We start from the raw sequence: 24,694 nt of genomic DNA, 5'->3' as shown, positions 1-24,694 counted from the left end.
ACATTGTGGAACCAACCGTCCCATTTCAATTTGGATTTTAATTTGCCAAATGGGGGTATTTCCCAAAAATACACACTGAGATGAGCTTTTAAAAGCGAATGGGTTAGCAGAAAGCAAAACCACTTTCTTTTGGAGGCCAAAAGCAATCTGGAATGGTCTATTTCCCACTTAGGAAACCAAAATGTGCTGACTAGAATTTCAAAGGCAAAGTTTTGAAAACCGTCATCGCTTCAGTGTCAACCAACGTTCAAATATCCATACAAATATTTTCTATTTGTCGATGCATTGCAAGGACCCACATGTTGATCATGGTTAAAACCTGAAAAATCATTTCTGACATTATACTCAGGAGAGAAATAGGGTTATTCTAATATTCACAGCTTGTTTTCACTTAGACTCACCACAATGTTTTCTATATATTTCCGGCTTTTAATAGGGATATATAGTAAAAATTTGGGTTGAAATGTCGTGATGAAAGGAAACAGCATCTGCTTTGAGCCATTGTTTCTAAGAAATAGAGCAAATTAATTTCAGAATCTGCAGCCAAACAGCCAAACTTATCCCCTGTTGTGATCGCAAACTTGGCTCCATCACATCTCCCATTTCCCCATCACCGCACACAGTCATTTAAATAGTTTCAGTGCAGTAAAAAGCTTTCAGAAACCATTTAAAAGGTTTCACTGCATCAACTGGGCATCACGACAGCATCGTAGCCACTATCTAACTACAGCCTCTTGCAAAAGGTTCACTGGTGTAGTCAAAATCTGGCATATTTTCCTATGAAACCCATTTAGTATCATATTAAGAAACCCAAATGTTTTCACCTAATCAAAAAGGCCGGTTATTTCTAGCAGTCATCAAAATGCACAGTTAAAATATAAAGGCATTCCTATTAAAATGTTTTTCATTAATGTTGTTTCTTCCCTTTCAGCACATAAGAATTAGGGAAATGTGCAGCATGCCAGAAATTACACATCTGAGCAATCTATTCTTTAAGGGTAGGATAATACTTACTAGAAGTGAAGACGATCCATAAAAATCTATGCTTTACAGTTACTCTCTGAAATAATGAAGCTGATGGTCACAGTAGCCGCGTTATAATCCAAGCACATCCAGGCCTAATAGGCAGCATGCTAGAAAATCAAAATAAGGCACCTGCCCCACTGCAAAGCCAGCAGAAATCAAACAATGGAGTTTTCGGTCGTTAATTTGACTGAATTCACGAGACATCCACGCTGCAATCGCCACGGATTGTTGTGGTTTTTAATCCACGCAGGAGAAAAGAGCAGGGTTTGAATTTTCACCATCTCCAGCAAACAGGTATTGCAACTACACATGCAAGTTTCTATACCCAGTGTCAGCAGTTCAAACCCACGTCATCTCGAAACATTCCTCGCTTGGCAGAAGTCAATATTTATCCATCTCGTCTTTCAAAGTAGAACATGCAGCAGTTTCACATGCAAGATGCACTGGAATAAATGTTTTAGACAAGTAGAATCGTGCTTTGATTTATTAACTTTGCCCTTTGGGTGTTTTCGGTTCGCTCTGCTTGTCGGTGTTGGCAGTAATAACTGGACAGCAAAGCAGCAAAAATAAATACGGACATACTCACTTTTATATTAAGATGTCACAACTTTCTCTCTACTCTTAATTCATTGCTGGGTGAGCCGAAATCTTTAAGGAGGTTCCATTAAAAGTTCGCATCTGGAGCATATAGCCGAAATTCCCATTCTGAACATATTCCGAAGGAGGTGAGGTTGGGTTTTAAAGCAGATTCACGTCGATAAACTTTGTTGTTGTTGCAAAAAATGACAATTCTCCCTTTGATTTAGGTAGTCCCTCTGTCATCCTGCACGATAAACGGTTCCCTTAGAGTTTATTCAGAGATATTAAAAAAAGAAATAAGCAAATATTGTATTTCCCACGTGTACAAACTGAAGCTTCATTCAAGTCTTTTATTTCTCTCGCCACCGCTAACCCAACGTCATTTAACGTCCCACCACTTTCAACCAGCCCGAGCGGCTTAAAAAGCAGTCGAAGTTGGAAAACCCAAAAAGTTGGGAGTTTTGCTGTAGCCCAGGCCGGTTTTTCTTTCCCGAAGCTCAAGCCGAGAGAGCAGACAAAAGGAGCTCATTTGACTGAGCCGTGCCAAGTCTTGCCTTTTTTTTCCTCCTTTTTTTCTCCTTCTCCTCGGCAGCCTCCCCGAGCAGCTTGGCCGCGCTCCAGCCTGTGCCAGCCTGTCTGAATCCCCGGCTTTTTTAATCCAAAAGATGCTCTTTGCGAATCAATTAATAGCTTAAAAAAAATATATAATAACAAACTGTAGGGTCGGCAACCAAATCTTGGCACCGACGAGCGCTTCTTCTGCCAAATCGGTGTACGGATTGCACGGTTTCCTACCTTTTACAATGGGCGTAAGGGGGGTTTTTTTAGCGCTGGAAGCCATTCAGTGTTGGCGGCGATGAGAAATCTGTTCGCTGCAAATGTCCGCATGCGACACATGAGCAACCTGCAGTAAATCCAGATTCTTTTGAAGGCGGGCGTACGTGCCGTTTTAATAAGCGCCAAATACTCCCTGAAATAATCTGTTTGCCTTCTCCCGAGAAGCACGGGAAGACGCCGGGAGCAGGAGACGTAGAGATTGGCATTAAGATCACGTTCGAGAATCACGCACGTTTTAACTTTCTAAACTCCAGCTTGAAAACTACCAGTTAGCAATTCCACCGTTACAAAAAATCGGCTTAATAATACTAAACCTGATCCCAGCTAAATCTTCAGCTGGCTCCACACATCCTCAGATGCCAATTATCTGTTCAATTAAATCAAAACCATGAGTTCTTTCAGCGGCATTCACAGGAGAAATGGCAAAGCATTAACAGTTAACTTTGCTGGGAAATGGTTTGATTTGTTGCAAGGATAGAAAATTGGACTTCGTTCAACATCTTCCAAATGACGAGAATTCGCATGAGGGGAATTAGAGAAATCAACTTTCTTTTACCTTCGAGCTATTTGCCGAGGCAAAATGCCAACTTTTTAAAACATATGCACTATATTAACGAGCGAAAGAGATTATATGGAAAAAAGGAAATAAAACTTCCCTGAGTGGATAATTTTTAAGTCCACGGATACAACTATTTTCTTGCTGAGAAATCCAACAGAGAGTCCCAGATGTTTAGGGGTGAAGTTGTTATTTGGGACTTAGCGATAGAATTGTCCCAAAGGTTTGATGTGCGGATGAAGTTCGCTTGGCTAAAATAAGGAGGCAAAATATTCTCCCTCAATACACCGCAGGACCAGGTTTTTTTCCTCAGGAGTTTTAAAAGTGTGAATTTAAGATTCACATACTTGGAGAGCAGATCAGTGGCCAACGAGATGGTTGGATGGGTTTCGGAAAACTCTTAAGTCATTTAATTTGTATGGCATGTCCCATCTTTGCATCACATACACGTCTGTGATACACCAAGAATTCAGGTGTTGAATTCACATTTCTCCTTAGTAAATTTATCAGCCAGTTGTTTGCCACCCATTTGTTTAGCTTATAAACCAAGCCCTATAGGCTTCGCTCCAGGGTTAAACCTCCATGGAATATAACGGGAGCAGATACCTGTACACATATATCTAAAGCTAGGTCTGAAACCAGTGCTAAATCCCACACTACAGCTGTTTAACCAAGAAGAAAATTGCCAGCAGCCTCCAAATATCAAAAAAAAACGTTACTAAAAGGGAGAATAGAAATCATTCTATGTAACTACCATGATCAGGACGAGAAATCAAACAAGTTGAACCAAAACAACAAAGATCAAGATTAGTTAGGCCTTATGAGAAAAACCTTCTGCTATGTCCTGAGAGAGACTGTATAATCTTAATTACTGATTATTTTTAAAAATAGGTCAATTATTTGACCTTCAGACAGATGGATAAAGGAGACATCCTCCCAATGTTCCCCTTGTCCTGTTGGCAACGACCATAACAGCCCTATCCACGTGTTTCCCAATCACCTCCCAACTCCACAAGAGACATCATTTGCTTCAAAACCACATTTTTCCCTTAAAATATTGCATGTCCTATCACTTTAATTAGCACCTACCATCATTATGACGGGTCAACTTGGTTAAAAAATACACCTATGTATCATTTTTCCATTTCTTTGCATACTTGACAGAAAACTCTGATGCATCAGTTTGGCTTCACTGAAAGACCATCAGGCATCAACATGGGAACAAAAAGATGACACAGAAATTGCTGTCAGTGGAATTACCTCTGAAAGGCTCTGCTACTTCAGCAGTCACTCTTAGAAATTCAGCATTTCATTAGTTTTCCTCCAAAAATTGTATGGATTGACAACAGAGTATTCCAGGCATATTAAAAATATATATATAATTCCAAAACAAATGAACAATTTTAACTATTCCTTCATGATTCTCACTGAAATAAGGTGGCAAAAATAAATATATCCTCTAGCAGCCAAATGTTTTCCTGAAGAGTCTTGCTATTAGGATGAAGAGCGTTATTTTATCTCTCAATATACACTGCTCCAAACACAGTGCATCTTCTTCCAATTTGAGCTGTCAAAACCTTCCAACACAACCAAGTTCTGCTGCTTCCCATAAATCCATTTCCAGGCCAGATCAATCTCGTGTTCTGCTTAATCCGATATCCTCCAGATAGGAAGAAAACACAAAACTTTCTCCAAATTATGGGGCTTGGGGACTTTTCTTCATGTTCTTCCACCAAGACTGTGGCCTTTTCCATGGGAGGTCACAATAACCCAGTACTGAGATCTCAGGTACCTTGACCCACTCACACAACATCAAGGTCTTTGATGTTATTCCCTTTCAATGCACAAAATATAGAAAGAGTTGAATTCTTCATCTTTCTCCACGTATTCTCCATCCATCTCTACTCCAAATTTGACCGTGTTCATTGTTGAACGGTTTAACATTACGGAACAACACGTAGCTCTGTCCTTCAATACCCACCAATGTCCTTCAACCATTATCCCTGTGCTCATAGAAAAATTGATTCGTTTGCAGTATCTTACACATCGCTTTGATCTTTTTTATTTATCAGGAAAAAATTAATATTGACCTGTGCCTTGCTCATCACTCAATTCAAATTCTTTTTCCCATCTTTTCTGTATTTCACCTCAAAGCCCCCACGATTTCTTCATTTAAAATTCTACCGATGAAAGGATGAGAGGAAATGGCCTCAAGTTGCACCAGGGGAGGTTGAGATGGGATATTAGGAAAAAATTCTTCCCGGAAAGGGTTGTAAAGCATTGGAACAGGCTGCCCAGGGCAGTGATGGAGTCACCATCCCTGGAGGGGTTTAAAAGACGCACAGATGAGGTTCTTAGGAACATCATTTAGTGCTAGAGTTGGGTTATGGTTGGACTCGATGATCCTGATGGTCTCTTCCAACCAAAATGATTCTATATCTTCTTACTCTGCCTTTTCTCAAAATCCCTTTATTCATGTGGGTTTGCATCCCACTCAAACGCACTTGTACCTCACAAAACTAGTCTATGTGGATACTTGCACTAGTATCCCTGTCAAATAAGCCTGATTTCCCACCTCACAAGTGGAAACCTTGGGAATAGACAAAGCGACTCACTCATGCTGATTGATTTGGAATCTCATCTAAAAGTTACCCACAAGACTGGTCCTTTTTTAACACATAACCACAGGCTTTCCTGCAGGGAAGGTATATCTGCCAGGTAAGTTCAATGAGAACTAACATGAGAGAATGATTCACATGCCTAAATACAGATAATACAAACATACAAATGTTAACAGGTATTTGTAGATATAAGAGGGATTTATTTATTGGAAAACTCAAGAGACTTTAACCCCAAATAGCTACTTTTAAAACTTTAATGTTGGGTATACTTATTTCCCTTTTTGTTGTCCTCGACAGAACCTAAATGCTGCGGGTCAATGCAAACTGTGGAGCATCTCATCCTGACTACCTGGTATGAGAATATTCCTCAACAGCAGCATGAGCTTGATATCCCCAAAACATTTTAGTCTTAAGAATAAACACATTCTGTCCTGTATCAAAAGTAGCGTGGTCAGCAGGACAAGGGCAGTGATCCTTCCCTGTACTCTGCATTGGGGAGGCCACACCTGGAGTATTGTGTTCAGTTCTGGGCCCCTCAGCTCAGGAAAGAGATTGAAGTGCTGGAGCGGGTCCAGAGAAGAGCAACAAGACTGGGGAAGGGACTTGAACACAAGCTCTATGGGGTTGTGAGAGGCTGAAGGAGCTGGGCTTGTTTAGTCTGGAGAAGAGGAGGCTTAGAGCTGAGCTCAGCACTCTCTAGAACTACCTGAAGGGCAGTTCTAGCCAGGTGGGGATTGGTCTCTTCTCCCAGGCATCAGCAATAGGACAAGGGGCCATGGGCTTCAACTCTGCCAGGGGAAACTGAGGCTGGCTATTAGAAAGCAATTCTTTGCAGAGAGAGTGGTCAGGCATTGGAATGGCTGCCCAGGGAGGTGCTGGACTCAGCGGCCCTGGAGTTTTTCAACTGAGATTGGACATGGCACTTAGTGCCATGATCTGGTCAATGGACTGGAGTTGGACCAAGGGTTGGACTTGATCATCTCTGAGGTCTTTTCCAACCCAGTCGAATCTGTGATTCTGTGATTATGAACATGGCATGTCTTGGCATGTCTGTCGTGTCATGGCCAACTCTATCAGCATTTCTGCTGTCACCCCCCTATTATCATTTCTGGGCATTCCTTTTAGAGATAAGTGAAGCCAATTCCTTTGAGGTTTTTTAGGAGTCTAATTTTGGAGCCAAATGCTTTGCTGATTTATTATTTAAGTGTGAAAGTATATTATGTGACAGAAAAAAAATCCTACCTTCACCTGGGCTGTTCTCATGGAGAGATGATGACAATCAATTGAAATACGCCCCAATTTAACTAAACAGACACTTACAAAAATCAAAATGTTAGGAACCCAGCTTCACAGGCATTTGTGACTGTCATTTGGAAAAGCGATTAGAGCGTGCAACATGAAAAATACATGCAGGAGTTACTCATAACAGAATCCACTTACAGACAACTTGGTAGAGTGAGAATAGGCTGGTAATGAAGTGGGTAGAAACTCTCAAATATCTTCAGTGATTAGGAAAAAGGCTGCTCTGAAAAGTCAAATAACTGAGAAATAGAATTTATCCAAAATATGGTCAGGTTACCCTCTCAGAATTGTCAGCCCATGTGTGAGGAATAAGGACATGTTCTTTGTTTTGCATTAAGCAAGGGCTCCATTGTAAAATTTAGGTGCAAGGTGCTTTATTTTGTGTTCAACGTTCTCTTCAACAATGACATTTTCACAAAATAAATATTTAAAATAGTTCTACAGATATTAATATCTCAGAATTCCTGATGTGCATCCAGCCATCAGCCCAGAAAGTGCAATTTTTTGCTCATTTTCCACTTCCATACTTAATATTTTTAAAACAGTGTTACCCAGGAATGTCTGTGCACAGACATCCACACATACAGGATACATATATGATGATATTTTTTCTCTCTCATTCAAAAAGCTTTTTTCTGCTCCCTTTATGAGCAGTAACTTTGCAAACTGGCACTCAAGATACAACTAAAATTAAGCATTATTACTTTATGAGCAGTTTATTTTATTAGAAGTTGTCTGAGTGCAACCTCTTTAAGATGAGGTTTCATTTCCGCTTCCTATCACACAGCAGGTCAACTTCAGTAAGTGTACAAGTGGATTTGCACCATCCCTATTTAGGTAAGAAGGAGAATCCTTAAGAAGAAATGAAGAAGAAGAAGAAGAAGAAGAAGAAGAAGAAGAAGAAGAAGAAGAAGAAGAAGAAGAAGGAGAAGGAGAAGAAGGAGAAGGAGAAGAAGAAGAAGAAGGAGAAGAAGGAGAAGGAGAAGAAGAAGAAGAAGAAGAAGAAGGAGAAGAAGAAGAAGGAGAAGAAGAAGAAGAAGAAGGAGAAGGAGAAGAAGAAGAAGGAGAAGAAGAAGAAGAAGAAGAAGAAGAAGAAGAAGGAGAAGAAGAAGAAGAAGAAGGAGAAGAAGGAGAAGAAGAAAATAAAAGAAGATCAGCTACCGATCTACTGATCTCATAAATCAACGACCCCCAAAGTCCTTTCCAACCTAGTTTATCCTATTCTGCAACACCACAGGTACCAGTCCCTGTCCCTGCATTCCAGTTTAATGTCCCCAAGGGCTGTCTGGAGTCATTCTGTCCTGCCAGCTCATCACCATCTGTCCTCTCCACTCCTGCTTTGTGCATCCACTGAAGTAGCCACAGATGTACAACCAAGTTCTGGGACGAAATTCTCAGGAGCTGAATGTTTGATGAACAAAAAAAATGCCTTTCTGAGCCTGTAAATAGTAAAAGATGAATGGGGAATGCCAGAAACAGAAAGAACTCTGGGGAAACATCAACATCATCCAGATCATGCCTCAATAAAAACAGATGGGCCAGCGCTGCCTGTAATAAGAACAAACCTGTGCTTTTCTTTCGAGAACAGGGGTGCAATGTCGCAACATTTCTCCTGCCCAACAGCCAACTGGCTAATTATGGAAAATACCGAACATCCCACTGTGGTACTTGAGTGTTTTCTGATTATGGAGCAGTGGTCCAGGGTGTGGACTCCAGGCCCCTCACGCCATGAAAGGCCTTGAGGTGCTGGAGCGAGGTGAGAGAAGGGAATGGAGCTGGGGAAGGCGCTGGTGCACAAGTGTGATGGGCTTAGATTGGATTTTAGGAACAATTTCTTCCCCAAAGGGCTGTTGGGCATTGGAACAGGCTGCCCAGGGCAGCACTGGAGTCACCATCCCTGGAGGGTTGGACAGATGGACATGAGGTTCTCAGGGACATGGGGCAGTGCCAGGGGTGAGGGAACACTTGGACTCAATGACCTTGAGGGTCTTTTCCAACCAAAACTATTCTATGATTCAGGAAACCAAAGTCTCAAGTAGGTTGAGTAGGTGCAGGACCGTGAACCCTGTAAGTGGGAGGGCCCTTTTATATATGATATTCAGTAACAAGTGCTGTTTTGCACGGACAAGGCTATAGAGGCTGGTGCTGCCTGTCCCAGCTCTATCCCCATGCAGGGTTTAAGGCATCTCGGCTCTCAGGAGACACAACACATTGAGGTGCTGAGCCAGTCCCTGCTCGCGGCTTTATGGTATTGACCCACGCCAAGCCTCCTTCGAAAATTTAGACCTGGTCCTAGAAAATTTAGTCATAGGTCTGTGGTCAAAGTAGGTCGTGGTCTGGCAAGGAATGAGTTCAATGTGTATGTTCCAGCCACAAGTTTTTGTGATAAAGCTGCCTATAGAAGCATATACAGATGTGAGTGCCTGTATATATTTATACAAATATTTACACATGGTTTTATATAATCGTATGTAAACCCGTCTATATAAAGTCACCTTCACCTGCCCAAAATCATTGAAGCTTAAAAGTAATTCCACAATCAAGTGTAAATGGGGAAGTCTGTGTTTTTCAAATTATTTATTATGGAATAAATCTTCAGGATGCAGCAACTTGGCCCTGGCTTTGCCAGGCTCGTACCCACCTCTTTACCAGAGGTAGAAATGGAGCCCAACACCTTTCCAGAATCATCTTTGTCACATATTAAATGCAGCCACAACACCTTATTTTTTTCCAGTCTTGCATTTGCTGTTTTTTGTTTCATATTTAGGGCTAGTCTTTCCAGTCCACCTTAGCAAGGGTCGAAACCTTGTCTGCCACTTGAGATTTAATTTTCTGTCTCCTTCTTAAGTCAATCTTTGGTGTTCTCATACCCACCTCATGACCAGAGGTGGAAATGGAGTAGTGGTGGCCTTGGCAGTGTGAGCTTAACAGTTGGACTCGATCTTAAAGGTCTTTTCCAACCCAATTGATTCTATGAATAAATGATGTTCAGGCTTCCATCATCAAATCAGAACCAGCATCCCTGGCACGATCTCCTGCTTTCTCACTGGATTCCTAGCAGAAGATGCCAGCGTCTCAGGCACCAAATCTCTACCCCCAAACAGCGTGTTATGTCCTTAAAATAAGAGCTTTCTGTCTCACACTAAGGGACACAAGAATATTTCCCACTATAGTTCTGCTTCTGAGTCTTACCAGAAATTGCAGCAATTCCTAAAACATCTTTGGAGGCTCCTGGAACATCAAATTCCTTAAAAATCAAGCCCAAACTACAGTAAAAATACAAATCTAATCTACTTGGCCACATTTCTCAACAGAAAATAAGACTGAAATAATCTCTTCACCCAGATGGATGCAATACCACTAACTCCAATTTTGCATATCTGCAACAATGAACAATACATAAGAAACTGCAATATTGCACAGGTTTTTATCTTATTGGAACTACAGACTTATTTACATGTATTATTTTAATGATACTAGGAATTTAAATACGAGTTTCATAGGTATCATAAAAATTTGCAAGTAACAAAATAAGAGCAATATACAAATGTATCCATGTCACTAAAATTCTGCACGTAATAAATAAAATATTAGCACACAACACCTATCACGCAACAAATTACAAGCCAAATAGTTCAATGGTTGCAAAGTAAAAATAAATGTAATAAAAATCGCATAGAACTGAAGTTAAGGTGATGTACACCATTGCAATTCGAAGGTATAAATTTGACAGAAAGACATTAATTAAACCACAGAAGCTTTTTAAGCCAAGGAAATACAGAGTAAATACTACACATCAGAGAAACGCAAAAGGACTAAGACACAGAGGTAAACAGCTAAAACGTTCAAACAGCCTTAAATCTGCATTACAAGAACCTAATATAAGGTCTATTCTGCACTTATTTTCTTTCAAATCAATGAAAAGTATGAGCAGTTTTAGTATTGGACTCCTTGGGGGTTCTGAGGGAACTAAGGATGCTGCACTTCTGTGGTTCCACATGTGAACAACTTCACTCTCATTTAGCATAACCTGACTTGGGAAATTCTTATTGAAAATGTTGTGTACAAACATTAACCAAGAAAATCCAAGAAAAGAAGGGAAAATGATGATTCTGTGAACTGGTGTTTGATGAGGAGAGTAGGGGGAAAAAAAAGACAGTTTTGACTCATGGCGAGCAGAATAATTCTTTGGCCAAGAAAAATATTTTAAGGCTTTACACTGAATACCAACTACCTGCTCCAGCAGGGGGATTGGACTAGATGATCTTTTGAGGTCCCTTCCAATCCCAAACATACTGTGATACTGTGATACTGTGATACAAGTCATTAAATAACCTTATTCCCTCAATTAATTTTGCTTCCACTGTTCTGGGAAAGAACAGAGAAGATAAAAATGATTCACACAAACAAAATTCTTCACGTATTAGAGCATCTCTTTGTGGTAACTGCAATTTTTTACCTTGGAGTAAATGGAACATAGCTTACCTTGCAATGAAACGCAGACAGATTGCCTTGCGTCCACTGCACAACAAAGGCATCCGTGCAGGCAGTTACCTGGAGTAGCTATTATGCTATAAATCCACACCTGGCTTACACTGAGCTCATCCATCCCTGTAACCGCAACGTAAATCATAAGCACGTCTAGTCTGAATGAGTCTCCATCGCAGTTACCCTTTCCTTTAAGAATGCCATACATAACAGAGCTCTGCCATGCTGAAAAGTATTATTACAATTTACTTTTTTTTAAAGTAACCCAATTTATGAGATTAAAACAGCTTTACTTGAACAGAACACAGGAAAAGGTGGCACGGGACCCACTCTCCTCTCATCAAGGAGACAAATGAGTTTGTAGACACAAAATGAGGTGATGAGCAACAAATAATAGGGTCAAAATTAAAAGAACTTATTTAAATAGTCAAAGCAACCTGCTCCTGGAAAACCCTTCCAACCGGAAGACTGACAGAGAGCTGACTATGGTTTAACCAGCATCAAACTGCTACAGAATTGAAATACAAGTCAACAGGACATTGGGCATTATCTGTTTGCCTATGGCAGCCAAGACAGAATTCACGCCATCATGCTTTAGTTGGTTATGTTATAATACAGATGCCTCCGTCTGAGCAGCTCACTGGACACTCTCCTTGCAGCCAGAAGAAGAAAGAAGCATTCTGGGGGAGCTATTCACTTGGTTTAAATGCCTTTGGACATTCACCACGTGATGAATTTAACGTGCCAGGGCCTGTTTTACCTTTAAAAGTATAATTCAGCACAACCTGATTTACCACAGTATTTTAGCAATGCCTACTTGTACGTGAACAGCCGAGGCAGCCTGTCATTTAAAACCAACTTGGTCTTCCCCATAAGCTCCTAAATCTTCCCCCTTCTACAATGGGCTTACAGGGTTGGTAGGTAAGGGAAGAGCAACTGAAGTCATCAACCTGGACCTGTGTGAAGCATCTGACACCGTCCCACACAACATTCTTGTCTCTAAATCGGAGACGCGGATGGGACAGATAGAGCACTCAGTAGATAATTATCTGGATAGTTGTACTCAAAGAGTTGCAGTCAATGGCTTGATGTCCGAGGGGAGACCAGTGACAAGTGGCGTTCCTCAGGGGTTGGTATTGGGACTGGTACTGTTTGACACCTTTGTTGGAGACTTGAACAGCAGGACTGGGTGACCCTCAGCAAGTTTGCCAATGACACCCTGGAGGGAAGGGATGCCACCCAAGGAACCTTGATAGGCTTGAGAGATGGGCCCATGTGAATCTCACAAAGTTCAACAAGGCCAAGTGCCAGGTCCTGCAGGGTCGGGGCAACCCCAAGCACAAACACAGGCTGGATGGAGAATGGATTGAGAGCAGCCCCCAGGAGAAGGACTTAGGGGTGTGGGTTGATGAGAAGCTCAACACGAATGAGAAACGTGCACTTGCAGCCCAGAAAGCCAACAATATCTTGGGCAGGATCAAAAGGAGCGTGGGCAGCAGGTTTGGGGGGGATTCTGCTCCTCTGCTCCACTCTGGTGAGACGCCCCTGCAGTGCTGGTCCAGCTCTGGGTCCCCAGCACAGGACACACATGGAGCTTCTGGAGAGGGGCCAGAGGAGCCCCAGAAATGATCCGAAGCTGGAACAGCTCTGCTGGGAGGACAGGCTGAGAGAGTTGGGTGTTCAGCTGGAGAAAAGAAGCTCTAGGAGACCTTAGTGTGGCTTTTCCAGACTTAAAAGAGGCCTATAAGAAAGATGGGGACAGACCTTTGAGCAGGGCCTGTTGCGATAGGACAAGGGGTGATGGTTTTAAACTAAAGGAGGGAGATTCAGGCCAGACATGAGGAAGAAATTGTTTGTGCTGAGGGTGTTGAGAGCCTGTCCCAGGTTGGCCAGAGAGGTGGTGGATGAACCATCCCTGGAGACATCCCAGGACAAGCTGGACGGGGCTCTGAGCAACCTGAGCTGGTGAAGATGTCCCTGCCCATGGCAGCATTGGACTAGATGATCTTTAAGGTTCCTTCCAACCCAAACCATCCCATGATTCTATGATATACGCTAGTGCGACTAAGATGAAGTCAACCCAATATCACATTTAAAAAGAAGAACATTTGGTCGTCCAAGTTACACAGACACAACTGAAAGCAGAGCTGGTGCCAGAGATATTTAGCACCCAAGCAGGAAAGGTTTTTAAGTAGTAGCATGGAGACCAAGTGAAGAAGTTGAGATGTTTCTCTCAAAGTTTTTATTTTCTGAGTTGAAATCAGAACATTACCTAAATGTCAGGTCAATGCCATTCATGCTAAAATTGCACTAAAGATAAATGGACACAATTCACCAAAGTCCAGTGTACCCCAGGATTCACACAAAATAATATGAAATATTCTCCAGTGAAGAAAATAACCTGCGTAACCCTTGCGTTTAATTCTCATAATTGACAGGTTTATTTAACAACAGAAATTTGGGAAATTCAGACGTTACATCCCTTTTCAAAACCGCGGCAACAAGAAGCTATTGAATCCTGTGTACTGCGCCGCTACCTTTGACTAAAAATAATTATCCTCCTTTAATATACAACTTTGAATGAATCCTCAGAGCAGCATTCACACATAATCCTCTGAATAAAGAACCTCTGGATTCATTTTTCAGTTTAGAGAGGGAAATTACGGTATCAGCAAGAGGAGTCTCCTTCAAGCCTTATTTGCCTTCACCCTTTTGGGTGAAGTTTCTCCCCATTTAAGTCATTGTGTTTCCCAGCAACCTGCGCTGTTGCCAGGAGAAACCTGGGCAGACTTTCTGGATGTGCAGCTCTGTAAATCTCTTTCCTATATGCTTTTAATCTATCAAGCATCACAAGTGCAAGCTGACTTCCTTTCTGTTGCTGTTTGCCAGCTGCCAAGAGCAAAAAAAAGCACATGCAAGCAACAAAAACATCGCGACGCCTTCCAAAATTTCAATGCAATGGGTGTTCAAAAAGTAATTCTCGTTTTTCCAATGACAGTACAATATTTATAGCCGTGCACTTGGCTTGACAACGAGCTGTTTAGTGTCAAGATATAAATACCTGACAAGGTGAAAAAGAGAAAAAGCCATAATATGTTATTATAGACAGGATTTCCAAGCAAATTCCTCCACACCTACCTGTAAAGATCTTGCAACTACAAATATCAAAAGTTGCCTTTCAGATAATAAAGAATTACTGGGGGTGAGGTCCTTCAATAAAGAAATGTACCCTGCCTTACATTCTCTCTCATTTGAATCTCAGCATATGCTGTGAAATTGTAATAAATTTAATAACTTCTGGATATTGATGGCTTGAGTGTATTTGAGGCAAAGACCATCTCTTAGAATGAAGAAATAAGTAATTAACTCTTCTGAATTGGAAGGGTAAATTGAAATTTGAGAAACACTAGACCATATATAACATTGTTACTCAATACACTCCTGAATTCAATGAAAGTCAGATGTCCAAGTTTTTGGCCCATATTCCATATGAAGAGCAGTAAAAATGAGCAACTAGTTAATTCTTTATGTGAACCACCATATCAGGTAATTAAAGTGGTGGAAAACTTTAAGAAATTAATCCTTCTAAATCTTAAAAGAAACTGTATTTCCTTTGTAGGTCTTGTTCCGTGGCACAACCTCACTCAGGCATCTCTATTTTAGAGCACGGGCCACTAGGTTGAGCACAATAATTTCTCTTCAGTGTTTTAAGAATAGTAAAAAAGATCAGCATGGACAACAATTCCACTAAAATAACCAGGTATAGATGTAAAACAATCTAAAGTGTTATTTCTGCTTCTGAATGTTCGTTGTGTTTGGAAACTCTTAAGCTTCGAGAGATGTCTGGCTAAATGCAACATTAAAAATTAATTAAGCGAATCTTAAGAGGACATATGATACCTAAAATCATCTCATTTCAAAATCTCTTGTGAAATCTACTCCCTGTAAAATTATCACGTATGCTCTTCTTCACGCATACACAGGCAACTGGGGTGGAATCCGATCTGTCTGCGTCCTGTGAAAAGCAAAAGCTGCTTCAGCAGGCAAGGGACAGAATAGGAAAAGTAAAGCAGTCCCCATAAAATACCTGTTTACGTTCTGCATACCCCAAAAATAAGCCCTAGCATGATTTTTCAGGATTTTTGAGTATGCTCAAAATATAAGCCCTCCTCCAAAAATAAGCCCTAGTTACAGTTCATTAAAAAGTCAATTTAAATAGTGTCCAGGCAGCTATACATGTAAAAAAAGTACAATTAATTGGCATTAGAATGCAGCAGGACAGATAGGCTTATCTTCAGGGTAGGGCTTATTTTTTGGGAAAATAGGGACCACAGAGACAGAGAAGATATTTCCTGACACTTCTCATTGGCACCAAGAGGACAAAATATTCTTTTAGTTTACTACACACTGCTATCTCAGGCTATCTAGCAGAAATAGTCTCTCTGTGTGTATATATATGTATTATTACACAATGTCTTCCACAGGAGGTTCCCTCAACATTACTAGGACCCCTTGACTAGTGCTCCTACCACTATCATAAAATAAAATACTCAATTAGTGTAAGCAATATATACTCACGTACTCATAAAACACAGTAATATTTCAGCAGTAATGTAACTAAAATTAATTCTGAAAACTAGAGTTATACTAGAAAGGTAGAAGCAATAAATAATATGTGATTTTACTATAAAGCACAACATGGTATTGCACTATTATATAGAAATCATATGAAATAAATCATTTTCAAACATGAATGCAGCAGCACTACTGCAACGAAACGAAACAGCACAACAAACTCTAATTCCCAGAGTGTGAAATTTGCTGAAGATCAGATACAACTTAATTACAAAAAGAGTAACTGAAGGTTACTAATGTTTGTATTGTTTTCAACTCATATTCTGGGATTTATCCCCATTGAACCAACTTCTACAAACCAACAACTTCCAGTCACTTCACAGAAATCCGCGGAATACAGAAGGTTTAGCTGCATAATTTTCTTAGATCCTAAATTAGTAATAACCTTACGATGAAACAAGAAAAAGGGTTACACAGCCAAGGTCAAGTCCCACATAATGCACAAGCAGGTACAACGCAATGAACACAACGTGCGGGAGGCACCACGGGAGCCCAGAAGTGCAGAAATTTGTTAAGAAAACGGAGGAACAAAAGATCATGTGGAAAAACTGGGAACTTCATCAGAAGCACAGAGTTGCTTAATGAACTAAAATGCAAAGAGAGAGCATACAAGGAGAAACAATAAGTACTGGTATATCAAAGCATTGCCTGGGCATTTAGAGACAAAATCAGAAAGGCCAAAACGGAAGTGAGAACTACCCTTTTTTCCCCGAAAATAAGACCTACCCCAAAAGTAAGCCCTAGCATGATTTTTCAGTATTTTTGAGGATGCTCAAAATATAAGCTCTCCTCCAAAAATAAGCCCTGGTTACAGCTCATTAAAAAGTCAATTTAAATAGTGTCCAGGCAGCTATATATTTAAAGTACAATTAATTGGCATTAGAATGCAGCAGGACAGAAAGACCCCTCACCAAGAAAAGTAGACACTCCCAAAACAAATAAAGATAATAGAGTCACAAGAAATTCATGCTGGAATTCAGGTTTTCAAGAGTTATCATGATGTTCGAGAATGTGATGATATAACTATATTTGAATAAATATTGATTTTTTTTGTTCAAGAATAAATTTAGATTGTTGTTCATAGCAAACTAAGACATCCCCTGAAAATAAGCCCTTAACGCATCTTTTGGAGCAAAAATTAATATAAGACCCTGTCTTATTTTTGGGGAAACAGGGTAGCTATGGACATAGATGGTAATAAGAAACAATTCCACAAAAAATGACAAGAGTGAAAAGGAGCTCAGAGAAAATCCAAGTGCACTGATGAATACAGAAGATGGCCTAAAAGTAGCACAGAAAGTACTGATAACCTCTTTTGCCGAAATCTTTGCAAAGTCTGTTCCAAAACCTCTCCATCCATTGGCACAGCCAGAAAGAAAAGCAGCAATGTGGGGAAAAACAGGTTATAATTACTAATGTGTTCAAGGAGCCACATGGAGTTTTTGCGGGGCTGTGAAGGAAGCTCGTTGATGTGACCATCAGAAATGTGTGACAGATCTAGTTATAATGATATCTAGATGAATACCGGTAACTGGGAGAGATCTCTGATATTAATACCAAGATTTGGGCTACAGTAACAACCTTTTGTAACGAAATCAAAAAGAGGATTGAGGAGCTATAGGCTGCTCAGCCTCGCTTCAGTCCCAGGGAAGATCATGGCATATGTGTGCAAAAATCACTTCCAAATACAAAGAGAACAGGAAAGTCATGAGGAATAGCCGGCACGTTTACCAAAGGCAAATCACGCTCCATCAGTCGGGTTTTATGATGAAAAGATTGGCTACGCAGCTGAGGATGAAGCAGTGGATGTAACACACATTGACTTTCTCAGGGCTCCTGACAACGTCTCTTGCAGCATAATTTGGAAGCTGAGAAAGCTGAAGAACAGACTTGGTAGGCACCGAATACATCAAAAATTGGCAGAACCACCACAGTGAAAAGGCAGCGATCAATATCTTGATGTCCGGTGTGTAGCAGGTTACCCCAGAGGCTGATGCTGGGACAAATATCATTCAATATCTTAAAGAATAACATGAATGATGCGACAGAAAACACACTTAGCAAATCCGAGAGCAAGGCTAACCAGAGGGTGAGAATGGACACGCCAAACAGCAGAGCAGTGCAACGACATCTTGGAAAATTACAGGTGTACAACAACAGAAACCTCAAGAAGGTCAACAAGGAGAAACACAAATTCTGCACCAGTGTAAGATAATGTGAGTGTCAAGAGGATGGACCAGACTCTGTTCAGTGGTGCCCAACGCCAGGGTGAGGGGCAACGGGCACAGACTGAAACACAGGAGGCTCCATGTGAACATGAGCAGAAACTTGTTTGCTGGGAGGTGCCAGAGCCTGGCCCAGGCTGCCCAGAGCGGGTGTGGAGTCTCCTCTGAGACATTCAAACCCCCTGGACCCACCTGTGTGATCTGCTCTGTGACCCTGCGTGAGCAGCTGGGTTGGACTGGGGGATCTCCAGAGGTCCCTTCAACCCCAACCAGCCTGGGACTCTGTGAGAATATTTACAAATTTTTGAAATATGTGATAAAAAGGAGGTCAGCACATGCTTGGTTGACCCAACCCAGCAACACACCTCAAATACTTTTGTATGTCTAAAACAGGATATGTCATCATAGTCAATAATATTATTTTCTGGTGTTGAGTCAGTCTGACTCCATCCACACTGTTAAACTCTTCCACAGAACACGGCAGCAACACTCAGAACATCTTTCAGAAATGTTCCTGTACTAACCGGGTAGAGAATATATGTGACCATCCGAGCCCCTTTCCCTCTTAGCAGGGAAATGGTGACGTTCTCTCACTAAGCTCTGGAGCTTATTAGAGGAATAATTTGGCTAAGATATTCCTCAAAACCGTTAATTTATCCTGCAGTTCCTTTGCTGGCTGAAGACTGAGAAGACTTTGGAGGAAGAAGCTGAGAGGGATGTGATCAATGGGATCAATATGTCAGGGTGGGTGTCAGAGGATGGAGCAGACTCTGTTCAGTGGTGCCCAACGCCAGGGTGAGGGGCAACGGGCACAGACTGAAACACAGGAGGCTCCATGTGAACATGAGCAGAAACGTGTTTGCTGGGAGGTGCCAGAGCCTGGCCCAGGCTGCCCAGAGCGGGTGTGGAGCCTTCAAACCCACCTGGATGCGAGCCTGTGTGATATGTTCCAGTGACCATGTCCAGTATTAGATCCTCAGTTCAGGAGACACATTAAGAAAACAGCAAATGTCTGCAAGGTCAAAGGTCAGGTTGGTCGGCACATAAGCCTACAGAGCTCGCCAATGCTGGAAGCGTTTCAGCTGGTGAAGGGTAAACTAGAAAGAAATGTTACTGAGTAAATGTGATGTTAAACTTTAAATGGCCTTTCTTTCCTGAAAGGAGTTTACACTTGAAAAATTTTAACTTTTGCAGTTCATTGGAGCTCCATGCTGTTGTTAAGTAGATAAAATCATGTTTAGTCATAGAACAGTATCCAAAAAGTGTCGTATTTAGCCTTATGAGGGCGTTTTTTGTACAGCAGCACAAAGTAGCTCCATCTATGGAGTTACAGAGCATAAGATGGGCCTAGTGTATCTTCAGGCCAGGTTTTTATCCCCAAACAATATGAAGGTGCCACTTTAATCTAGACAATGCACAACTTTCAGTACCATTCCTAGAGTTCATTGCCCTAATCCCATCTCTGACCACTCTTTCGAGTCCGCCTTCCCCACATCAGACATAACACTCTTCCTGATAACTTTAATTTCACCACGACCTTCAGCATTTTACCCAATATCTATACAATGTAAGATTTTACTACGCCCTCAAACACTGAGCTTATGCCACAGACCATTTATTATTCTGCCACTAGCACTTATTTACCTTATGTGTGTATTTTTTTTTCCCTAAGTTCACAGACTTCATTAGGGACCTTTGGTGCCCAGAGCAAAGATGCCTGTAAATAAACACCTTGTATACTGGGAGAAAGGTCATGCAAGTATCAAAGTGCCACTATAATTCCTATTTAACAGTGGTAACAGCCATCTTGCAATGTTTTTAGTTTCCAGGAGATTATGTAAATCTTGGTTGATACTTTGCTTACCTGAGAGCACATATTCACTCAAAATAATGAATCACTGAAAGAATTATTTCTGAAGAACTCAAAACCACTTAGCAAACATTAAGGTTAGCGCATCCACGCTGTGCTTAGGTATTATTTTGAGGCATTATTATTTAAAAGGCATAAGGTAATGTGTTTGAAACCCTGAATGGGACCACTAGGGCCCTAAAAATGAAACAGGAAATGCATGTGAGGAAAAACAGGCACGTGCTTGTTGGTTGCTCCAGGAATCACAGAATCACAGAAAGTACATTGGAATGAAAGAGAAGTACACTGGGTTGTTAAGAATACATTATTTAGTCTGGAAATCGAGCTGGTTTTAGCCCACGGGAGCCATCTTGTCATGGAGGGAGTAAAGTCAGGTTTCTAATATTTTATTGCATAGAAATAATCCCTGTGAGCACTGGAAATACCAGAATGTTGCGCTTCCCTGTATGCTTTGTATTACTTAAGACTGAAAGTCTCAGTCTTGATTTGGCTTTTATGCAAATACTTTGTGTCTTATGTCCTCCTGTATACTTGTGCAAGGATATATAAGTTAGTTTTAAACTGCAGCTCGTGAACAAGAGTCCAGATGCTCTCTTGAGAAAATGTTTTTTCATGAGAGAGTGGATATCCACAGTGGCTCAAAAAGGACTGCTCAACTAAAGTAAACCTCAAATATACCAGTTTTTGAGTTTCCATGAAAACAGCGGATGCGGTTTTGCTATTTTGTGTCTTAAAATCATTCAGGTTGAAAAAGAGCTCTAAGATCTTCAAGTCCAGTGTTAACTTAGCACTACATCCTCCATACACCAAGTTTTCTAAGAAAAAATGGCAAGAATTTGGTCATATCATAGAGCAAGTGTCCTGTAAAAACATCTTCACGGTGGAGACACGGTGGGAGTTGGAAGGTGCTGCTGGCTCCAGGTCACTGAGGATGACTGCATGACAGGTTTTGGTTTGCATTTCACACTTCTTTCCCCTTCTCGATTATAGAATCACAGAATCCCAGAACGTCAGGGGTTGGAAGGGACCTGGAAAGCTCATCCAGTGCAATCCCCCCATGGAGCAGGAACACCCAGATGAGGTTACACAGGAAGGTGTCCAGGCGGGTTGGAATGTCTGCACAGAAGGAGACTCCACAACCTCCCTGGGCAGCCTGGGCCAGGCTCTGCCACCCTCACCCCCAACAAGGTTCTTCTCAAATTTAAGTGAAACCTCCTGTGTTCCAGTTTGAACCCACTGCCCCTTGTCCTGTCACTGGTTGTCACCAGAAGAGCCTGGCTCCATCCTCCTGACACTCACCCTTTCCATCTTGATCCCCAGGAATGAGTCCCCCCTCAGTCTCCTCTTGTCCAGCTCCAGAGCCCCAGCTCCCTCAGCCTTTCCTCACACGGGAGATGCTCCACTCCCTTCAGCATCTTGGTGGCTGCGCTGGACTCTCTCCAGCACTTAACTCCTGAGTTTACCCCAGGAAACCTCATTGTGGAGCTAAATAAGCACGTTCTCAGGGCTCTCGCCTGAACTCCCGCTGCCTCTAGAAACACCGCGCCCCCCGCATGTCACAACCTCATCATGTCGCATCCCTCCCCCCGCCCCGATATGTCACAACCCCATCATGTCACATTTCCCTCCCTTCGCCATGTCACAAGCCCCCATGTCACAACTTCCCCAACTGTCACAACCCCACCATGTCCCCACACAGGCCCGCGCAGGCGCCTCAGCCGCCCCGCCGGAGCGCATGCGCGCAGTGCCCGCCGCAGCCAGCGGCGCCGCTTCACTCGCTGAGCGGGCCCCGGTGCCCCCACAGCCGCCTCCCCACTCCCGGTGCCGGCGGGGGAGTGTCCCTACCTGCTACCGCCATGCGCTGGTTCCTGCCGGGGAGCGCTTCTTCCTTCCGCGGCAGCCGGGAGGCCCATTCGCCCATGCTGCCGGTGGAGCTCCAGAGCGAACGGAGGAGGCGCCGCGGCGCTGCCGGCATCGCCCCGAGGGCAGACGGGGAGCGGGAGCGGGAGCGGCCCCGGCGGCCGGTGGGACGGGGGGCGGTGGCGCGAGGGCGGCGCGAGGCCCCGGGGCCGCCCCCTGCCGGGCGGAGGCGGGAAGCGCCGCGTGTCCCGTGTCCGTCCGCACAGCGGCCCGGGGCTGCGGTCCCGCTGCTCCCGGGGGTCGGGCTCTGCTCCCCAGGAACAAGCGCCAGGAGCAGAGGAAACGGCCTCAAGTTGCCCAGGGGAGGTTGAGGTTGGATCTGGGGAACAATTTCTTCCCCAAAGGGCTGTGGGGCATTGGAACAGGCTGCCCAGGGCAGTGCTGGAGTCACCAGCCCTGGAGGGGTTTAAAAGGTGTTTAGACGAGGTTCTTAGCAACGTGGTTTAGTGCTGGATTTAGGTTATGTTTGGACTGGATGATCCTGAGGGTCTCTTCCAGCCAAATTGATTCTATCCTATGATTCTATTCTATGATTAAGGCTGAGGGAGCTGGGGCTCTGGAACTTGGAGAAGAGGAGACTGAGGGGTGACCTCATTAATGTTTACAAATATATAAAGAGTGAGTGTCAGGAGGATGGAGCCAGGCTCTTCTCGGTGACAACCAGTGACAGGACAAGAGGCAATGGGTACAAACTGGAACGCAGGAGGTTCCATTTAAATATGAGAAGCAACTTGTTGGGGGTGAGGGTGGCAGAGCCTGGCCCAGGCTGCCCAGGGAGGTTGTGGAGTCTCCTTCTGTGCAGACATTCCAACCCGCCTGGACACCTTCCTGTGTAACCTCATCTGGGTGTTCCTGCTCCATGGGGGGATTGCACTGGGTGAGCTTTCCAGGGCCCTTCCCATCCCTGACACCCTGTGATTCCCAGGTGTGTGTCCCCAGACGGTGTGTGTTCTGCAGGGGACACCACCCTTCAGGTCACACCGGTCCCCCTGCTCAGGGAGTTTGTGTCATTTGCATGCATCCACCCAAAAACATCCCTTTTTAAGCCTGACTGTTCAAGAAGGGACTGGACAACATCCTCAGACACACGGGGTGAACTGTGGGGTTGTCATTGCAGGGACAGGTGTTGGACTCGATAATCCTGGTGGGTCCCTTCCAGCTCAGGACATTCTGTGATTGTTTCCCTGAGCTCTGCTGCTGGACCTTGTCCCCGGGTTACTCTGGAAGCAACTGCGTAATGTGCTCCTTGCTATGGAGCCCCTTGCGCACTTGTACCCAGTTTGTTTTTTTCCACGGGCTCTGCCTCAGTGCGTATGGAACATAAAACACCATCAGGTTTCTAAAGGAAAACAGAGAAACTAGAGCAACGTTTTGGTTTTCAAACAATTTAAGCTCGTTCTATGCATATGGTCAGTAGAAGGGAAATTTGTACAAAAGCCTGCAAAGGGAGCTTGTGAACTAGGCGGGGATCTTGCTCGGAGAATTTCAGGCTATGGGAAAAGGTGATGCACAAGGCAGAAGAAGCAAAGAACTTATAGATACATACCAGTAATCTCATAAACTTATAGAACATGATGGTAATTTCAGTGCGAAATTCATCTGGAGGGTTTTGAAAAAGTGAGATTGCTGCTGAATGGGAGGAAAGATGATAAAATGACAGAGTAATGCCCAGTCTGAGAGAACAGCCAGATAATTCTCTCAAAAAATGGTCTGGGACAACAGAACGCAGTTCCATTCAGCTCATAATCAAGCTGGATTTTACATGGACATGATACTCTTGAGACAGAATTTAATTCATATTTACAGGGAAGCTGGATATGGCAATACTGAGAATTCCCAGATGCTCCTAAAAGAATTTAGAGAAGCAGGAAATTCATGTTTTAGGGGTCAGGCTTGCTTTACTATTCAAAATTCAGATGGGGACCTGAGAGGTAAGCTGTCCCAGCTCTGGTTTTAGCTTCACTGTTCTGTGCAAGGTGAACAACATCCTCTTTGAGCGCAAGTATCACAGTATCACAGTATCACAGTATGTTTGGGATTGGAAGGGACCTCAAAAGATCATCTAGTCCAATCCCCCTGCTGGAGCAGGAACGCCCAGGTGAGGTCGCACAGGAACATGTCCAGGCGGGTTGGAATGTCTGCAGAGAAGGAGACTCCACAACCTCCCTGGGCAGCCTGGGCCAGGCTCTGCCACCCTCACTGAGAAGAAGTTTTTTCTCAAATTTAAGCGGAACCTCTTGTGTTCCAGCTTGATCCCATTACCCCTTGTCCTATCATTGTTTGCCAGCGAGAAGAGCCTGGCTCCATCCTCCTGACACTCACCCTTTATATATTTATAAACATTAATAAGGTCACCCCTCAGTCTCCTCTTCTCCAAACTAAAGAGCCCCAGCTCCCTCAGCCTTTCTTCATAAGGGAGATGCTCCACTCCCTTAATCATCTTTGTTGCCCTACGCTGGACCCTCTCCAGCAGTTCCCTGTCCTTCTGGAACTGAGGGGCTCAGAACTGGACACAATATTCCAGATGTAGCCCCAAGGTTGCAGGCCATTTTTCATGTTTAATTTTGATACATTTAAAATCAGATTGCAGTCTGTTTTTTGAAGTTTTGTTAAATTTTGATGCATTTAGAATCAT

General features: G+C 42.9%; 1 protein-coding gene across 5 annotated transcripts in view; it reads right to left on the bottom strand.

Annotated features, from left to right (window-relative positions):
- Positions 1 to 22,206, bottom strand: part of MSRA (methionine sulfoxide reductase A) — a 303,524-nt gene extending 281,318 nt beyond the window's left edge. Inside the window, exon 1 of one of the 5 annotated variants that reach the window (XM_065055610.1) lies at positions 21,985 to 22,206. In XM_065055610.1, coding sequence (XP_064911682.1) covers positions 21,985 to 22,114 — 130 coding nt within the window. In that variant the 5' untranslated portion in view covers positions 22,115 to 22,206. Of the gene's footprint in view, positions 1 to 1,014; positions 2,694 to 21,984 lie in introns of those variants that run through there. The other 4 variants (XM_065055612.1, XM_065055611.1, XM_065055613.1 and 1 more) reach the window with 4 other exon arrangements.
- Positions 22,207 to 24,694: the final 2,488 nt, after the last annotated feature.

The sequence above is a fragment of the Columba livia genome, chromosome 3 (assembly GCF_036013475.1).
Source record: "Columba livia isolate bColLiv1 breed racing homer chromosome 3, bColLiv1.pat.W.v2, whole genome shotgun sequence".
Classification (NCBI taxonomy): domain Eukaryota; kingdom Metazoa; phylum Chordata; class Aves; order Columbiformes; family Columbidae; genus Columba; species Columba livia.
Note: the sequence above shows the minus strand (reverse complement) of the source record. Positions and strands in the feature narration are given on the sequence as shown.